Genomic DNA, 18,265 nt, shown 5'->3' with positions numbered 1-18,265 from the left:
TTGGCAAATAAATGTACCTTTTTATTGGATATTGAGGGCATTAGTACCAAGAAGGCACGGACCAGACTTCATAATAACAAATCATTTTTTTAACTACAGGGTGACAAAAAAAAAAAACTTTCATTGTTTCCTGAAGGGAGATCCTTTCACAGAAAGGATTATGGACGCAGACATACAGACTCTTACAAAGTGTAAGTATGACCATATATTGAAGTCAGAAAAGGAAGTTAGAACAAATTATGAAGACTTTAAGGACATGGGTTATGACTGTATGGCTATGTACCTTAACACAAACTGTTTTATTAATATAAGAAACATCATTGTCCATCAAAATATGACTTTTAGACATTGTCCATTAATGAGAAGAAGTAGTTATAAGTTTAAAACAGTGAAAGAAAAGAAAAAACTGTACGAAATATAGAAGTTGTTTTTAATTACATAGCAGTATCAAATTCATGTATTTGTTATGTATTACATAAATGTTGTTTTTAAAGCCTTGTTCAGTTGCTGTATTGCCAGTATGTGAAAAAACTGTGGGTTTGAATAATGATAGTTAGTTAAAGCTGAACTGGGATGACTAAGATTAAAATAACAGTGATCTAAAATGATGAATGTATGAGTTTGGAAACACTCTAACAACGTTTGAGCCACACAAAACAGACACAATTACACATCATACAGCTCAGCCTAGCTAAATAAAATGAGCTGGAGTTTGACTGACAGCCGACAGACATCTTGTAAAGCAACTCGGAGAGTCTCGGCTCAGCTGAAGGTGTTAAATATTGTAGTTTTGCAGACGACACGTATGTGAACAGTGTACATTTTTAGGAAAGGTTTGGGGACATGTGCTTATTCACTTTATCGAAGAGAAAATATGAAGCTACCACCAGCAGCAGGTTAGCCTAGCTTAGCGTAAAGACTGGAAACAGAGGGAAACAGCTAGCCTGGCTCTGTCCAAAGGTAACAAAATCCACCTACCAGCACCTCTGAAACTCTTGATCCGTACAAAAACCAGAAAGTGAAGACGACATGTTGTGTTTCTACGGGGGGTTAGGTGCTAAAACTATTTCTTGGCAGGAAACAGTAATTTCCTGGACAAGAAACAGTCCTGTACATACCGTAACCACATTGCGTTTCCACTTTGGTTTTTGTACGGATTAAACAAACCAGATATCAGGTGGTAATTGGTGACTTTAAGAGCTGCTGGAAGGTTTGCTTTATGCTAAGCTAAGCTAATCATCCTCTGGCTGTAGCTTCATATAGTTTACGGTCATGAGAGCTGTATCGAGCTTCTCATCTAACTCTAAGAAATAATGAGTAATACGTGTATTTCACCAACTTTTCAACTCTTTCTTTAATCATACACGTCCAATCTTTTTAAATTAGTGTTTTTCAGTAACTTAAATGATCATTTGAACCACTTAGAAAGTTCTGAGTACAACTTAATAATTCTGCGGTCATGATAAAGGTTGTTTTCTACCTTATTAATCAAGAGTACAAGAGTGTTTTCACCACAGAGAAGCTAAAAATATGACGGTGTATCTTTAAAAAAGCCTAATAGCACTGATTTAAATAAGACAGAGCTGTAACTGTGGCGCTTTGAATTTGAGCTGCATGATTACATGAGTAAAAACACCTCGGTTGTTGCAACAACCTGCAACAACCTCCCGTCCTCACTCACATATTTAAATTTGAGGTGTGATTGAGAAATAACAGCTTGTACATCCTGTCAGCTACCACAGTCTTACCGGGAGATAAAAATAATAAAACCAGTCTTTCTTGTTTAGGGCCACAAACATCATCACCCGTTCCTTAATACTGTCACACATAACATCTGTAATACTGAATGAAATCAACTGCACGCAGAGTAACTGTTCAACATACACAAGTCTGGCCAGTTCATACAAAAATACACGTGTAAAGAGATTTCAGGTAAAACAGGTAAAGACAGGATGCAAAATAAAATAAAAAAGTAACAAATTCCAGTTTAAAATGATGAGACGAAAAACTGAGCAGGAGAAAGGAAGATGTACATGTATGCATCAAAATGTATGGTTTGTTTTGGCCGGCAGCCAACCCGGGCTCCATTTTGAGTCTAGATTACAGGGAAGCTTTTGTGGCCACAAACTCAAACTCATGTCAGGACACGCAGGAACTTACTCGACCTCATTCCTCCCAGGACGTGAAACAGTTTGAAATCTTGTCTTTTTGACATTTAAGAAGCTGAAAGACTGGCTTGATCTGCTTACATTAATACAGGGGTTAAAAATAAAGTGGAAAAAACTTTGAATTCTGATGGCTTGGATCTTTAAAATGACTAAGGTGAGGTGTGTGATTGTCAAGGCGAGGGTTTGACACCTGCATAGTGTGATGAAGGCACATCGGGTGTGTGTTCACATGATTAAGAGTCCAGTCAGAGGGGAGTTGGCACACTGCACTTCCTGTTGAGGTAAAATGAAGCGGCGTAGAAGAAGACCGGGGCAAGAAAACAAGGCTGCTTTCTCTCAAAGCATTATGGGTTCATGTTCCCTCCCGCCGTGACTTTGAAATGTTTTTGCCACGGCTGCCCAGAGAGAATTAGTTGGACATTTCCCTTTTATTTATTTCCATTTCTTGTCTTTGGTTCATAGCTCAGAGTGATTTTGTCCTTTGTGTCCTCCAGAGAAAATCTTTGATATGCTCTTTGTGTCTGTGCATGAGTCTCTGTCTGCTGTAAGCCTACGTGCATGCACACACCGTCTTTTTAGGACTTTATAATGCAGGCAAACAAGACGTCTGGAGGAGACATATTTGAATAAAAATGTTTCTTAAAAGAAGATGACACGATCCCTTTTGTTTCCTTTCACACAGGGGAGCAGCTCGGGTTACGGGTTCTCTTGAACCCAGTGTTTGTTCTTAAAGTTTTCAGCCAGAATCCGTTATTTGTTCGTTATTATGTGTTATTCGTCTTAAGTGGTGAAGGGACAGCCAACTTGCTGCCAGTTTACTCATCGCTGCCAAGAATAGAAACCACCTCTCCAGCGCTCTCTCTCCTCTCGCCTCGTTCCCTGAGGGCTGAAACGTCTCCACATCTGACAAGGAGGAGCGAAAAAGGTCACCCCGAGGTCGCCTTGCGTCCGCCTCCGTCACACCACGAACTCGGGGACCTCTTCGCTGGTCAGGTCCAGGGAGAAGTATTTGTTGGTTCTCTTGATGGGAAACGGGTGCTGCTCGCTGAGCATGCCGGCGCGCTGATCGGCGAGGCCCTGATAGGCGCCGCCGTCGCTCAGCTCCTGGGCGCAGCCGAACGTGTAGCTGTGGGCGGTGTCCTGGCAGAGCTCCGCCCACTGCAAGCAGTCCTTCTGGTAGAGCCGGACGTCGTCGAGAGACTGGCTGTGCCGGTCGGTCGAAGACTGAGGCTTCCTGCACGCAGATGTCTGCAGGTGGAAATCAAATGTTGTGAAAAAAAGCTGCAGGCCATCAAAAAACACACTATAAACACTATTAATTATCACTTACTGATAACAATCATCACTTTGTAGTCATACTGTAATTAACTTTCCCTCCTCTATTGTGCTTCTGCTTTCAGCTGCGTTTGTTGTTCTGCATCAAGATGTTACAGTGTAGTTATTAAGTCTCTGTAGTTCCTCCTCTAAACTGTAGCTACATGTCTGACACAACGTAATACTGCAACTGAACAAAACTGTTTCCTATTCAATAATAAGACAAGGTGGACCTTCCCGTTGTTGCTCATATAAGTGAATCAGAGAATATTGTGTCAGTGGGGAAACTATAAATCCAACCTATGCTGTAAATATCTGGAGCCGGAGTATAAATCCAGCTCTACTTTGTGACCCCCTAAAGTCTCTTTTATGTCTGCAGAGGAGCAACAACAGAGTGATTTTCTTGAACTTTAAGTTGTGAGAAAGACATAAAGGATGTAAACCATGGCTGCAATACATTCTAAACTCCTTAGAAGCAGCTCCCCATATGACAAGCGAGAGTGAACCGGCGGTGGCGATATCTATGTAATTTACCTTTTAATCAGTTATGGATACGACCAAGAAAAATAAACAACCAAACCGCAAATTAGGATCCAAAACAACAATTTTTACCAAGGTTAATGCATTTAAGGATGCATTTCTCCAAACATTACTTGTGCAGACATACGTAATGCATCTGAATTACCTGTGGCAGAGACTCGATGCTCTGTCCTCTCATCTTGACGACGGTCTCAGAGGAGCTGGAAGTGGAGGAGCTGACGTCTTTCACTATCAGTCCTGTGGAGAACAGATGATAACGTTCAGCTCCAGTATAAAACAACTCTCCATCAGCCTCCCTCAGCTTATTGTGGACTGCTTGGTGGTAGCCATATGCAATACATTTACAAGATAAAGAAAGAATTCACCCCTGGGTCTATATGCTTCTTTATGTCTGTTACATGTTCTGTCTGTGCAGACTCTTGTTTAATAAGTACTTTTAATGTTGGAAAATTAAGACTTTTCTATAAGTCTAAACTATAAATTTAATAAAAGTAGAAGTCTAAACTATAAATTCAATAAAAGTAGAGCAGAATTAGTGAGACAGTGTATGTACCTGAGTATCCGTTGCTCTGATCAGGCGACATGGTCAACATGTCCTCGGTGATGTGGATACACAGCTCTTGGTCCAGAGCCATCTCATGAAGCTCCTCGTAGTCTTTGGGGTCGTCCACCAGCATCTCAATTTCTGAGGGAACAAATGTTGTAATGGAATTATTACGACTCGACAAAATCCTTAATCCAATCTGCAAATTTTTCGTGTTTTTAGTGAAGTGTAGTTTTTGGACTACAACATTAACTCTGCACTCTTACCGTCATCATCAAGTATGCGTTCCTTGCCGCTGCTCTCGATGCCGGAGGTGTGCGAGCTCCCGTGGCTGGTTGTGGAAGAGCTACAGGTTCGTAGGGGCCTGTGCGGGGCCTGACTCGGGGCCCTGAAGCTGTCCGTCTCGATGCCGGAGGTGTGCGAGCTGCCGTGGCTAGTGGTGGAGTGGCGGGACAGGCGTTTGTGATGAGACATGCTCCCTGCGCTGCTGCCACTGGCCCGGGAACGTTTGTCCAGGTGATCCATGTCCAGTTCCAGAGCGTCGCTGATATACGACTCCCTGTACTGCTTCTTTTCTGAAATCAATACAGACGTATTTTAATATTTATAACAGACTGGATATAGCCCAAATGTTTTTTGAACATTTATAGTTATAGTTTGTCGGACTATTTTATGGCTCTAAATAGCTACAAGGAAACCAGTAAAGACTCCAGGAAGTTACTGCTCCCTCCTCTGCACACAACAAGCACTGAAATCCTAAGGTTACAAGGTTTACTTTCATGTTGTTGTGTTTTGGCACACAATGCAAGATAAGAAAAGAAAGAACAATATGAATTGCTGGTGAATACCTTCGTTTTCCTCCAAGCGGCGGACTTGTTTGAGAACGGGCTGCAGGTTCATGTAGAGCCGGTGGCTGTTGCTGAGCAGCTGCAGGAGGTGGCGAGAGCGCACGGGACAACCTGTGTAGTAGATGAGTTTACGGGCCGAGGGCAGACCGTCGGGAAGGATTTCAAACTTCTTCCCCTGAGAGAGCGATAGGAGGACAAAAAAAGATAGCATATGAATTCTGATTACAGGACTGTGTGATTAATAGCAGTTAGTAATATAAGATTATGAAATAGGAATGTAGATTTCAAATTGTAATTAAGTGCCAGAAAGTCCCGCAGGCAAACCGTAGAGGAATAAAGTCTGCTCCTCAAAACTATGCTGCAGCCAAACACAATGCAACAATCAGTTTCTGTATCTGTTCTTCATTTCTTCATACAGACACTGAAACAAAGCATTTTTGAGCAGTTTTGATGATTTTCCAGGAAGAGGACATGTTGGCTGAACGCACGGAAAAACTAAAATGGTGGGTTTGTGCTCTCTCCCGCGCCTTTTGGCACTGGCTCGAACCAATAACAGCTGTCTTCAGTGTCAGCGGGGTTGTTCGCAATACAGACCTATAAACATTTCTGCACGGGTTTGGACTTTCAAAGGCGACGGGTGGGTTTAAAGCCCTGGAAAAAGCAAAGAGCTGCACATTTCTGACCACAAGACTGAGCGTTCGCTTTATTTATCCAGACATTTTTTTAAAAAAGAAACCAGCTTAAAGCCGGTCCATAGGTAGGGGAGCACATTATAGGTATTCGGCTTTGTACTTTAAGGAAATTAGTTTATAAAAACCAACTGACAGGTCACTGACAGTGGCTTTCCCATAAAAGATGATTTTCTCTGGGCAGAGGCTGAAAGGCTTCCTGTTCAAATCCCTGGAACTGGAGGAAAACTCAGTGGGAAAACGGAGAAGAAATTCTCTTCCATCCCTCAAGTTGAGTATTTGTCTTTAACCTCAAACTGCCCCTCTGCAGCTCCTAGTGGCCACTAGGAAACACTGGAATCGTACTGGGCAGCAACCAAGTGTGAATGAGCCAAACTGAGTGAGGCAAAGCAGGTTACTGCTGCATGAAATTCTCCCTGGTGATCTTTCTGCCTGGTTTTCAACTCTTTTAGGGTAAAGCTACAACATGTCTTAGCCAGGTATGCTGTAAATGTTGCTGTTATTTTCAGGATGAGTTGAACTGGCCTAACACGTGGGTGGCGCTATATATGTTTATACATGCATTCTGAAATTGTTTTAATTGGTTTCTGACATACAGATGCAAACATCTATATGAAGAGGGAGAGTGTCAGTGTATAAGAACGATGTTGATGAGCCGTAAACTATGTATAATTCATAGTGCAAAATGAAAAAGGAGAGTTTCATATATTTTGCCACTCCTGTTGTTTTTCTTAGAGTTTTGCACTACAGTTCCCATCATGCTTTGAGAGAGTCAGTCAGTGAACTCTGTATCCCCATCATTTCTGACTTGTAAATCATAACACCCAAAATCATAACTATTACTAGGAAACAGATTTTTTTCCTGAAAGCTCTGTTATAGTTTATCAAACAACAGAACTGAAAACCAAACAAACATGGACGCCTCATATCAGCCATCATTCAAGGTAATTAAACCCACATTTAGTATCAGTATCAGTATTTGTTACTCTCACACAACTCTGCAGTCACACAAGCATCTGGAGTAAGTCGTAAACATGGGAATCTTTTCCATCACTCACATCCATCTCACATAACCTGAATGTGGCACTTGAGTCTTTTTTATTAGCCTACAGTCACAATGTTTAGTTAACACTTTGCCAAATCTGCACCATGTAAGGTCACGAATCGATCCATCACCTGCTGAAGGTCCCTGTTTGCACCTAACTATGATTCTGTTTGACGCAGAATCAACTGCTCTGCTGGTGGTAACTCTGTTCCAGACAAAAAACACACAGCAGCAGACTGGTGTCAAGTGGCAGGTTATTAAAAGGTATTCAGATGCCACTTAGAAAAGTTTCTTGTTTCAGTACACATGGTCAGACCATCTAAACTCCCTCTGCACAGGACAGCTGGACAACCTTGTCCCTCTTCCAACAATTCCTCCCTAACAGGCCACACACATCGAAAAAACTCCCAGCATTTTATTTCCAACGATCCCTCAACACAACCAGCATCAGCCAAAGTACTGGCGAGGTTGAGTCTCAGACCCAACACCGCAGGACACTAGGGTGATTACTTCATTTCAGCTCTCAGGGGGAGTATATCAAACTCTCACTGGCTCAGGAGGAGCATAAATGCGTCAGAAACACATCCCCCTCCTTCCTTAAAATCTTGATAAAAAAGACAAGCTAGTCACCCCGGCCAATATCATGTCAATAGAAAATCCCCCCAAAACCATTGCAACATCTGGTGTTTATTGACCCACACGTCCCTCCACCCTGCTCCGCACTCTGGCTCGTTCGGCTGTAGCTGCAGCCGTGGTGGCAGCGGTGTTGGATGACGTGACTCGTGGGTGGGGTGGAGGAGAAAGCCTGTTATTCAGGAGAAGGGTGGGACGGAGCCACGAGAGGCCCTTCACGTCCACAGCGAAACCACAGCCACGCCACCGCCGGTTCACTCTCACGACGCTGCAGACAGCAGACGCGAGGAAACCACCGAAAAACACAAGAATGAGGAAAAACAGGATGTCTCTAGCGTGAACTGTGTGGCAGATGCGACGGGTGTTTGCACTAAAATTAGGCAAAAAAAGCAAAACTAACCGCTCTCTTGGATCAAAACCATCTGAGACAACAAAGCAAGTTTCTCAGGAGGCCTAACAGTCATGCAACCTGCTTATAAAGTCCCTTCACTTGGACAGAAATAAACAAGTAGCCAAAATTAGAGTGAAAATAGAGTTGTTTTTGTGAAACAGCAATGATAAGCAATAATGATCTCTGATTAATAGCCGACTGGCAGAAACCGTGAAGCCGTCACAGTGAAACAGATATATAGTAAGCTTCTCGGCCTTCCTGCGATAACAGAAACCCTATGGAGGCAAATTAACCGACTGCTGCGCTCAGCTTAACGACAGGCTGACTCAGAGCAAAGATGAGAAGATTTAACAGGATTTCCTTTAAAGGGCACAGGGACACCAGTGATAATTGATAAAAAAAAATGAATAAATCCAGAGGCATGTATATCGTATGAGAGAAAATACTGCTGTTGATTGCATGAAAATATGTATACAGTATACAGTGTCTGCCTGCGCATGTGTGTGTGTGTGTGCACATGCAAGGAAAGTCTTTCTAAATCCCTGATTAGTTCCAGAGGACTTGCAGGGCTAAGATAAAACAGCAGTGTGGAGAAAAGAAGCCTTGCGTAAAAATTTCCACGACCCTGAGCAGGAGCTAGGCTTTCACAAACATCGCCATAAGCCAGGAGATGCTTGGGTTTCGTCATCGCTGGAATGAGTCTTAGAAAAATAAAACAAAATACGGGACCGAGGAAAAATGTTTCTCTGGGCTATGTGTTGAAAAAAGGTGTGACTGACTCACCACAAATACCAGTTTTCCCACGTTGGTCCAGGGGAAGTCGTACAACAGTTGCCTCACGGACCCGACGTTCTGCAACACATGAAGACAGTAATTATAGATACAGTAATAGCTTGAGCTGATTAAAAATTCAACAAAGAAACAACAAACACACTGTTGCACTACACAAACAATAGAAGTAAATTCTGTCCATTATTCAGCTCTAACAGTGCAGCAATATGCCATGATCTTTGTTATGGCTACAACTAATTATTATTTTCACTATTGATTTTTTTGCTCAATTTTTCATTTAGGCTATATTATTTTAGAAAATAGTAAAAAAAAAATAACCATAGACTATGTTCAAGATGCTAAATGTACTGTAGGTATATGGAGATATAATAAATGATTTCATTTTAATGATATAAAACAGACAAAAACAGAGAAGCAAAGACAAAAATGACTTGGTTTGTAGTGCTCTTATTTTCAGAAATGAGGAATTCATAAAGCAAAAGCAAGAAAAACAGAAAGTCTAAACAGGAATGAACAACATAGAAAATCCACATTAGTCGCAACATTAATTGCTAAGTAAGAAACCTGGAATACCTGAAATATTTGGATACCACGTAACGTCAGTCCCAACGTAAGAGATGCCTCTACTTCCTTCTTGTCCTGTTGAAAGAGATGAGATCAAATACACATCAGGTGAAGATCAAATCAAATCTGATACAGCAGAATAACCTGAACTGTCAATACGTCAAATCCTCCCTTAACCAAATAAAAATCACAACATCATCTTGGACTGAAACAATAATGCCCTCTGTGCTGGAAAAGACTCCATTCATTAGTACAAGACACAGCTACTGTAAATAGTACCATCTCTCACCTTGTAGAGTCTGTAGTAGTGGACAGTGACGTCATCGAGCTGGGCACTCTCCTTAATGTATTTGAGGTGCGCCTCCGAAGCCGTGAGGGCAAACTGGTCTTTGTGCATGTTCGGGATATGCCTCAGGATGTATTCACGGCCGCGTTTGGCTATCACCTGAGTGGGGAATAGAAAGAGAGAAGCGTCAGGCTCGGCTGCCCTGAAGTTGTACAGGCTCATTACGACAGATCGGCAGCACAGGATGCCAATGAGGGTAATGAAGCTCCCTGCCGCAGGGCAAACAGATGTCAACCTGGAGAGGCTGAACGAGAGCCAGAGGCACGAACCCGGAAGCGCGCTCGCTACGCTTCGCATGTGGCTTCTGAGGATTTTTGTAAGTAAGCTTTCTAAGCGCCTAAATCTGTGGGAGATTTACTGCAGGGTAGCGCTCATCATCAAACAATTTCCTGTCACTGCTGGTTTCAAGTGGCGATAAGGAGGCAGGAGGCTAATTACAGGAAGTGAAGGGCAATCAGACGGGTGTGGCAGACGCAGCCAGAGAGGTAGAGGATGGTGGTGGTGGTGGTGGAGGGGAAGGTGCCAGTGTGCCCAGAATAGCCGTGTCAGCAGGAGCATTTCTCAAGAATAAAAAAGAACAACAGTGTGTGTGCCACTTCCAGGGACAAAAATAAACTTCGTGTCCCAGTTCTCATTATCTCACATGCTCAGATGTGGAGCTGTCGCTAAGTGTTTGGTCAGCGTGATTAATGGAAGGTGGCTACAGAGGCACAAACTGTGTACACGGCGCGGGTCAGGACAGCCTGAAAACACACCTTTACTGTACAGCTCCTCAGTCAGTGATACAGCAGTTTATTTTTGGGTCTTTTTCGGCCGAGACCTTGTTTAAGTCACTGATGTTTTATGAGGACATTCGCTGTGACTCACTGCAATGTCAGACAGACTTACCACAGAAGGATTTACCAGTCTAATACAGTAATGTGTGTTAACTGAATTACTCACATTTAACATTACTTTTAAGTTAGGGTGGATACTACAGTTGCATGTCATACCCCTCTCTCCTTTCCTGTCTGCCTCTCCATTATCCAATACCAAATTACAAAAATCATTAGCATTTTAATAAGAATGATCCTGAATACAGCTGAAATGATTAGTTGATCAATAGAAAATTAATCAGTTTTTATATATTATTTGTTTGAGACATTTTTAAGAGCAGAAATGCTGAAAATTAGTTTGTTGCTGCTTCGTCAGAGTGACGATGTACAGCTTTTCTCCATTATAGATCATTGTAAATTGAGTTGGTTGGACAAAACAAGACATTTAAAAACGTCATCTCGGACATTTTCGTTATTATCGGACATTTTTTAGATAGAATGTTAAAGCATAAAAAGTCTTACACAATAAACTCCAAAAGCAAGAATTGCACGTTAGCCACAGTATCCACGCAAAAGCCAAAACAATAATTCATGTCTCCCTATAGTAATTACATATAAGCACCAAGTATTCAAGTGATATTAAAACAAGATGTGATCCGATGCAGGTGCAGAAGGACAGGGAATATCCAGATGTGGTTTGGTGTGAAAAGGAATGTAAACGAAAGTTCAGGATGACGGTCAGTCGTCTTAAATCATCTGTTCTTCTCTGATAAATCTGACACACGAGGGCTCGGCCCACATGCGGTACTCGTTGGACATACTCACCCATGGGGGAAAGTAGGCTTCGGGTTCAAAGTACTTCCCAAAGTGCTTGTTGCGTTTGAAGTTGCCGAGGTCAGCCTGGAGGGCGAAGGCTGCCAGGAGGAAGTAGGCCTCCTCCCTTTGGATACACTGTGAGAGCAGCACCTGTTTCCTCAAGTGCCAGTAGTAGTAGTACCTGGCTGCCCGGTCACTGCAGGAAGGACAAACAGCAAAGTTAACTGGATTATAGGTTGACTGGTGGTACACTGAGGGATGCTAGTGCTTGTACAGGTATGAAATGTAAGTTGTGTACAGTCGGTTGAGGGGCTTTACTTGCCTGATCAATCTCCCGTTCTCTACGTAATACTGAGCTCTGAAGTGAATGATCATTGGAGGCCCGAACTGGTCGATGCCCTGGAAGAGAAACACATGAACACCCTTGTTTATATTCAGGAAGAGTCTAACATTTATATCAGAGAGCACATGTAATAGTTAGATGAAGAGTATAAAGGTTCAGAAGTGTCTCAAACTGGAAAGAACCAACAGATATAAAACATCTCAACTTTCCAGGTGTTACGTAACATCAGCAAACACAGCACACTAGTGTTTACCAACTGGGCTGATCTGGCATCAGTTTATATCCGACAGTATCTCATGTTGGTGGGTTTTTTTTTTTAGCTTTATCTGCTGTTACAATCTGTAATCAACATGTTAACAAAAGGGCTCACCACATTAATATAAATGACGGGACAGGAACTGGCTTTGGCTCTCATTGACTGTTCTTTTGTTACACAGAATAACACAACAGCTGCATCAATAACAACTAAATTAGGTCATTCGTGTGTTTCTGGTGCTGCTCAAGGTTTGTTTACATCAGTAACATGTATAAACACAATAAAAAAGGACAGTTTTATTTGGATAATCCCAAATCGAAGATCTATTAAATCCAGTTTAGTGACTTCATGTTCTCTGCTCACTCTTAAACTCTGGATTGAATCATTTCTCACCTTGCTGGCTTCTCTCTTCCATTCTTTGGGGCAGTATTTTGATAGCTTCTGATCCAGCTCCATATAGATGTGTTCATTATCTGTTGGAGGAGAGGAAACAGAGTTAGACTCAGACACACTCTCTGTGTCATCAGTGTTTGTGTGTGTGTGGGTGTACATGTGGATGTATAGGCGCCTCCATGTTTGTGTATGGACTATGAAATCCCCCCTGAATGCGCCGTGTTCAAAGCCTGCCTCAGAGCCCTCACATCACACAACCTCTGCACTTCCCTTTGTACTCAGAGCCTCTGGTGTTCCTCCTCATTTTCCACCTCACTCTGTCATGTCTTAATCTGCTCCTGAAGTGACGCCTTTCAGGAGTTGCGGGCCCGCTGATCTGAGTTTTCTATACAATGAAAGCCCCGTTGAAAAGCAAAGGAAGATGACGTGCAGGAGCAGAGCCTGTTTGGCGGAACATCAATGCCTTATTACCTCCGCCAAGGAGGTTATGTTTTTGGTGCCGTGTGTTTGTCAGCAGGATTACGGAAAACCTACTGGCCTGATCTTCACCTGAAACTTGGTGAACAGGTGTAGCATGGAAGGAGGCCGTTCTAGTTTTCTATCAATTTTGTGAACTGTAATGAAGACTAGATGACAGGTTTTATGAGCCATGCTTAAATTGCTTAAGTAGTAACACATTATTGTTAACGCCGTGTTAATTTAAAAAACTCCCACAAGCCCGAGTGGCATCTTCCCATAAAGATAGTTTTGGTTTTATTTGGGGACAATCTGAGATCTCCACCGCGGAGACTTCTGCCGCCATCCAGATACAATTGAGGTCAATCATATTTAGTCTGTGGTGGCTAAAGAATCCAAAAATTACATTTGACAAACTCAACAGCAACATCTGTCTCCAGAAACAATATCCTGCTGCTCCGCAGACCTCATTGTGAAAAGTTTTCATTGAGAACTATTTGTGGTTGTACATCGTAGATCTATGTTTTTTAAGATGTCAGGAAACTTTTTGTGGTCTGTGTTCTGTTAACAGAATAGTATGTCAATTTATGTAGACAGGAACATAATTCAGACAGAATGCGTGAAGAAAAACATTTTTTTACTCTGAATCATATAATTACTTAGTTGCTCTATGTATGAAGAACAAAGGACACGAGTATGTAAAAAGTGGAGAGATGTCTTGAGATGTTTGGGTCAAAACTAAAGCAGAGTGATGGGGGAACAAAACTGAAGCAATCAATCCCACGCTGCTTCAGGATAATTATCTAACAATCTGACGATTATTATCTTGAGTGATCGGTTGACTGCTCTAAATGCGTCCAAGACTCCAACTCCAACTTTCTTGCACTCATCACTAGTGTATATATTGTTTTTTAATCTGAGGTAAGTCCTCAAAACAGCGAGCAGACACATTTGAACCCGTGTCTGATGTGGCAGCCCTGCTGTGGACGCTCTGGTCAGGGGAACAGCGGGTGACGCACAGGGAGTGGGTGGCCTCTGTTTGCCCTGGGGATTTCACGCTGTTCAGACAAGCACTTCAGGAATGTCCCACAATCAGACCCATTCGCTCCTGCTCAACTGACCTGCTGGGCCGTCATTGGCTCATCTGGAGGCCAGCTGTCTGAAAAACACCGCCTTTGCAATTTACTCTCCCTTTGCAGTTGCCTACGACTGTCATCCGCTGTCTGCCCCCGCGCCACAGCACAGATGCAGTGACTCATTCCAGACGTACGCCCCTCACCACACCATCACCATAAAAAACAACTTCAGCTAAACAATGGGAGCCAGTCAGGACGAGGAGGCCCTAGTTCCTGGCATACTGCCATGACATGGAGGTGAGAGATGCTCCGTTTAGGGCAGATTCCTGTTTCTCAGCCATGTTATTGGTCGGAGGAAAGCAACTGCCTGGTTACACTGTTGTTGTTATTGGCTCTGGTACTCGTGACTGCGTCCACTCCACGGTTTGCATGATTGAACCATGTAATTCAAATACTTTTTAAATACAAATGAGGCCACAGAACTGAATCGTCCATTAGTGTGGAAATGGAAATGTGAACAACAGTCATAGAAAACAAAGGCTGTTCTGTTCGGCTGATGGGTAAACAAGTTAAAACATAGATAAACTGTGTACAGCACACCACAAAACAACACATGGAACTGCACAAACAGAGACAGGAAGCATTTGTTTGTCCCCTCCCAAGTAATCCCTGAAAGACTTACTCTGAATAACGCTGAGTCCAAACAGGTGACAGTCCTTCAACCTCAGGAGGTCACACACCTGGACCAACAGTTCCTGGCACAGGGTCTTCACCTGAGGAAGACGGAAGAGGAAGAGGCTCACTTCTAGATTTCATCTTTTAGCCATTATAGAAATAACATAAACATAAATAATCACACATAAACTACCTCGCTGCTAATGTCTGGTATGACTTTCATGTTTTTGTGAGCCACTATAAACAGTTAGCTCAGACACGTGCAGAGCAATGTGTGCATGCTTCACAACGCTGTGACTAATGCTGCATGCCTAAACATATTTCAGTTCAAGTAGGAACCTTGTTTTTGGCCCCCAACAATAGCAAAGTGTATAAAGAGCTGTTGAAAGAATGAAAATAAATTAAACTGTTGTTAATTTAAATGCAATACAAAGGCCCTTTTCGTTTTGTGAGTAGCAGCTGACAGCTGCCAAGAAATACCACGACTTCGTGAAATGAAAACCACTAAGTGTATGCTCTTAAAAGAATCAGTCAATTAATTATTACCATGTCTGTTTGATAAGTATGAAGCTATAGCTAGCAGTTGGTTGTCTTAGCTTAGCATAAAGACTAGAATCAAAGGGAAACAGCTAGCCTGGCTCTGTCCAAAGGTCAGAAAATCCACTGAGCACATCTAAAGCTCACCTAATTAACATTATATACTTATTATAATTAGTAGTTTATATATGTTTCATATTTGGTTAAAATGTGGCTTTCAAGGAGGGTTGTGGTGCTGCTACCTTCAGACAGAGCCAAAACTAGGTGCCTCCCCTTTTCTAGTCTTTATGCTAGGCTAAGCTAACAAGCTCTCAATCTTGGCAAAAGAGCAAATAAGAACATTTTCCAAAATTGTCAAATGATTCCTGTAGTGGTTCATTCTAAGAAAACAACAAAGTGTTTGTTTTTCTTCATATCTGGACAAAAAGTTTAACTATAATTTAGAATATTTTATATCTAAAAAAGGTGCATCCTCAATGTTAAGTTATACAGTTCTTTAGGTTGAGAGCAGCATTGCTATAGATTAAAATACATTTGTACTCACATTGACTATGACATTGAGCGTGTCATCATTGGGCAAAAAGACACAAACGCAGCGGCGGTCCTGCATGGTTTTGTTGTTGTGGAAGTTCAGTTTGTTCATCTTCGTGTGGCTGGGACAGGACAGGCCCCTCCGCCTGCTACCGTGGGCTCTGGGCCCTCTGACGACCCGCCTCCACCACCGCAGTCACCGTATCCCTGCTTTCAGCTGCAGCCCAGTATGGACGCACCGGCACCTTCGGGCTCAGCAGGCCAAGCAGAACTCACAGGGCAGAGCATGGGGACCCGAGCTGCAGTCAGCCACTGCGGAGACAACATCAGAGAACATGGAGGATGTGATGTTAGTGCACTTCATCATTTAGCTCTATGTGTTCTGCAGGATGAGAAATGGCCTCGTGGTTGACATGAAAATGATGAAACCGTTTCAAGATATAAATTGGAGTTTAAAAATAGCAAATCTGCCGAGGAATATGTTCCCCTTAAAAGAGGCAGACAGTGTAGGAGAAATAAAAGACAGCCACAAAAAGAAGGAGGGCAGCACTCCCTGTTTGTGTCCATGAGTATGTGACATCATTTCTGGGGAATGTCAGCGACTCCTGAGGAACATGTGAACATCTGGAGAGGAACTGATGATATGTAAGGATGGCATGAAGGGAAGGAAACAGACAGACCGAGTGACTCATACCAAAAAAAACAACTGATCCATCACTTCTATCACTTTCTTTTTTAAAAACAACACCAGTTCTGAACTTTAACAAACCAGAAATACAAGAGTGAAGAAAAAAGGAAAAGCATTACCGCGCTTGACTTGAACAGCTGTTAAGGAACTTACGCGTGGGGGGGATTTAGACGTTGACTGGGTGTCTGACTTTGTTGGCTCTGTAAGCCAAACAGCTCCACATTTTCCTCCTGGCATCAGTTTTGTCAACTCATTCAGTTCTGTTGACATGCTTTTGGCTGTTTGGATTTTTCACTGTCTGCTGAAATCCACATGCAAGAGGCAGACTGCAGCTGAAATATAGTATTCAAAAGACCTCGAAAACAAATGTAATTCTGTCTTTTGCGGTTGTATCATTTTGAAAGAAATGCTTCCCTTTTTTTAGGAAATAGAGCATCTTAGTATCAAAGGGCAGCGGTGAAGTGTTACAGGAATGTGAAAGAATATCTGCAAAATGTTGAAATGTTTTGACAATGTGTTTGGGAATTTTGACTTTTATCCTGCACCTGAGCCCAAGTCAGATTAAATACTCACACTTCTGCCTCTCTTCTATGACAGGAAAGTGTTCCCTTTATCTACCAACTATATACCTCTCTCTCACACACACTAGAGAGGGTATACACACACCTCCAACATTAACAGTTTGAGCAGCAAGTACCTCACAGCATGAGCCGTGCCCGAGGACGTGTGAGACCTTCAGAGGGTGTGAAAACTCTCAGACCAGACAAAAGAATGTTAAAGGACAATCAATCCACATTATCACTTCTTCCTGTTGAGAGTCACTCAACTTGAAGCCATGTTGTCATTAAAAACAGATAGGACAGATACAGGGCCGGATCACATTACAGAGTGAAAAACAATTAGCATTTAAAAAAGATGCTTTGTGAGAAGTGAAGGTTTATTTAAAACAGGGAAAAAGTTGAATCTAGATATTCAAGATATTAAAAAAAAGCTGTATTTAAGTCTCATACAAGCTAAAATCAGTAAATTGTTACTTTAACAAAGCAAGCAGCAGAACCAGACAACACCAGAACCAGACTGATACCAATAAACAACAGCTTTAATTGTGTGCTTAGACTTCTGCTGCAAAGTAAAAAAAAAAAAATGCTTCTGGAGTACCTATTCAATACGCCTGCTGTCCACATATAACGTGGCTCTGTTGCAGCAGAGACAGGCAGCATTGTGGGCAGCGCAGCCATAAATACACATGCTGTTGACATACAGCATCAGTTCTCATTAGAGCTGGTCATTGGATGTGCAGCGTGCCGGGCGACCAGCCACTCAGCAAAAGTCTGCTGATGAGCCATGACTGGGACAGCTCCCCGCGCTGCTGCTGACCTTCAGTAAACACCTCGCCACTGCACTGCTCGCACAAATAGGAACACGTATGTGCATGCAGACAAGAATAGAAGACACACATACATCAGATGCCTCCGCACACAAACACACACACATATATAATAGGTATGTTTCTGCGCTCTTTCCTCGACCATATGTCAGGTGCTACTACTTAACCGCTGAGCTGTGTGATGGCAGCGGGGTTAATTAGGAGTGAGAGCCATCTAACTGGATCACTTCCCTCCATCACTCGCTTCCCCTCCAGAGACTGAGAGTGATGCCAGTAAGCTAGGATGGATATAGTATTTGCAGAAACTACCTGGTTTTTAAATGGTTTTTGTTGTTGTTTATTGTCGTTTTAGATACAGGAAAACAATAAACAGTAACTCGGACCATGTTCAACTAAAGCTGGATTTATACTTGATGCA

The 18,265-nt window shown here is 42.4% G+C and overlaps 1 protein-coding gene across 2 annotated transcripts in view; it reads right to left on the bottom strand.

Annotated features, from left to right (window-relative positions):
- Positions 1–18,265, bottom strand: part of frmd6 (FERM domain containing 6) — a 27,264-nt gene continuing 8,999 nt past the window's right edge. The window contains exons 2-14 of one of the 2 annotated variants that reach the window (XM_035673747.1): positions 15,786–16,084; positions 14,712–14,802; positions 12,498–12,577; positions 11,828–11,904; positions 11,515–11,701; positions 9,818–9,973; positions 9,538–9,603; positions 8,956–9,024; positions 5,415–5,589; positions 4,833–5,141; positions 4,576–4,707; positions 4,168–4,259; positions 1–3,416 (exon numbers count right to left, since the gene is read on the bottom strand). In XM_035673747.1, coding sequence (XP_035529640.1) covers positions 3,126–3,416; positions 4,168–4,259; positions 4,576–4,707; positions 4,833–5,141; positions 5,415–5,589; positions 8,956–9,024; positions 9,538–9,603; positions 9,818–9,973; positions 11,515–11,701; positions 11,828–11,904; positions 12,498–12,577; positions 14,712–14,802; positions 15,786–15,884 — 1,824 coding nt within the window. In that variant the 5' untranslated portion in view covers positions 15,885–16,084 and the 3' untranslated portion in view covers positions 1–3,125. The remainder of the gene's footprint in view (positions 3,417–4,167; positions 4,260–4,575; positions 4,708–4,832; positions 5,142–5,414; positions 5,590–8,955; positions 9,025–9,537; positions 9,604–9,817; positions 9,974–11,514; positions 11,702–11,827; positions 11,905–12,497; positions 12,578–14,711; positions 14,803–15,785; positions 16,085–18,265) is intronic. The other variant, XM_035673748.1, reaches the window with a different exon arrangement.

Source organism: Morone saxatilis, unplaced genomic scaffold, assembly GCF_004916995.1.
Source record: "Morone saxatilis isolate NCDOM2014 unplaced genomic scaffold, NCSU_SB_2.0 Contig3, whole genome shotgun sequence".
Lineage (NCBI taxonomy): Eukaryota > Metazoa > Chordata > Actinopteri > Moronidae > Morone > Morone saxatilis.
Note: the sequence above shows the minus strand (reverse complement) of the source record. Positions and strands in the feature narration are given on the sequence as shown.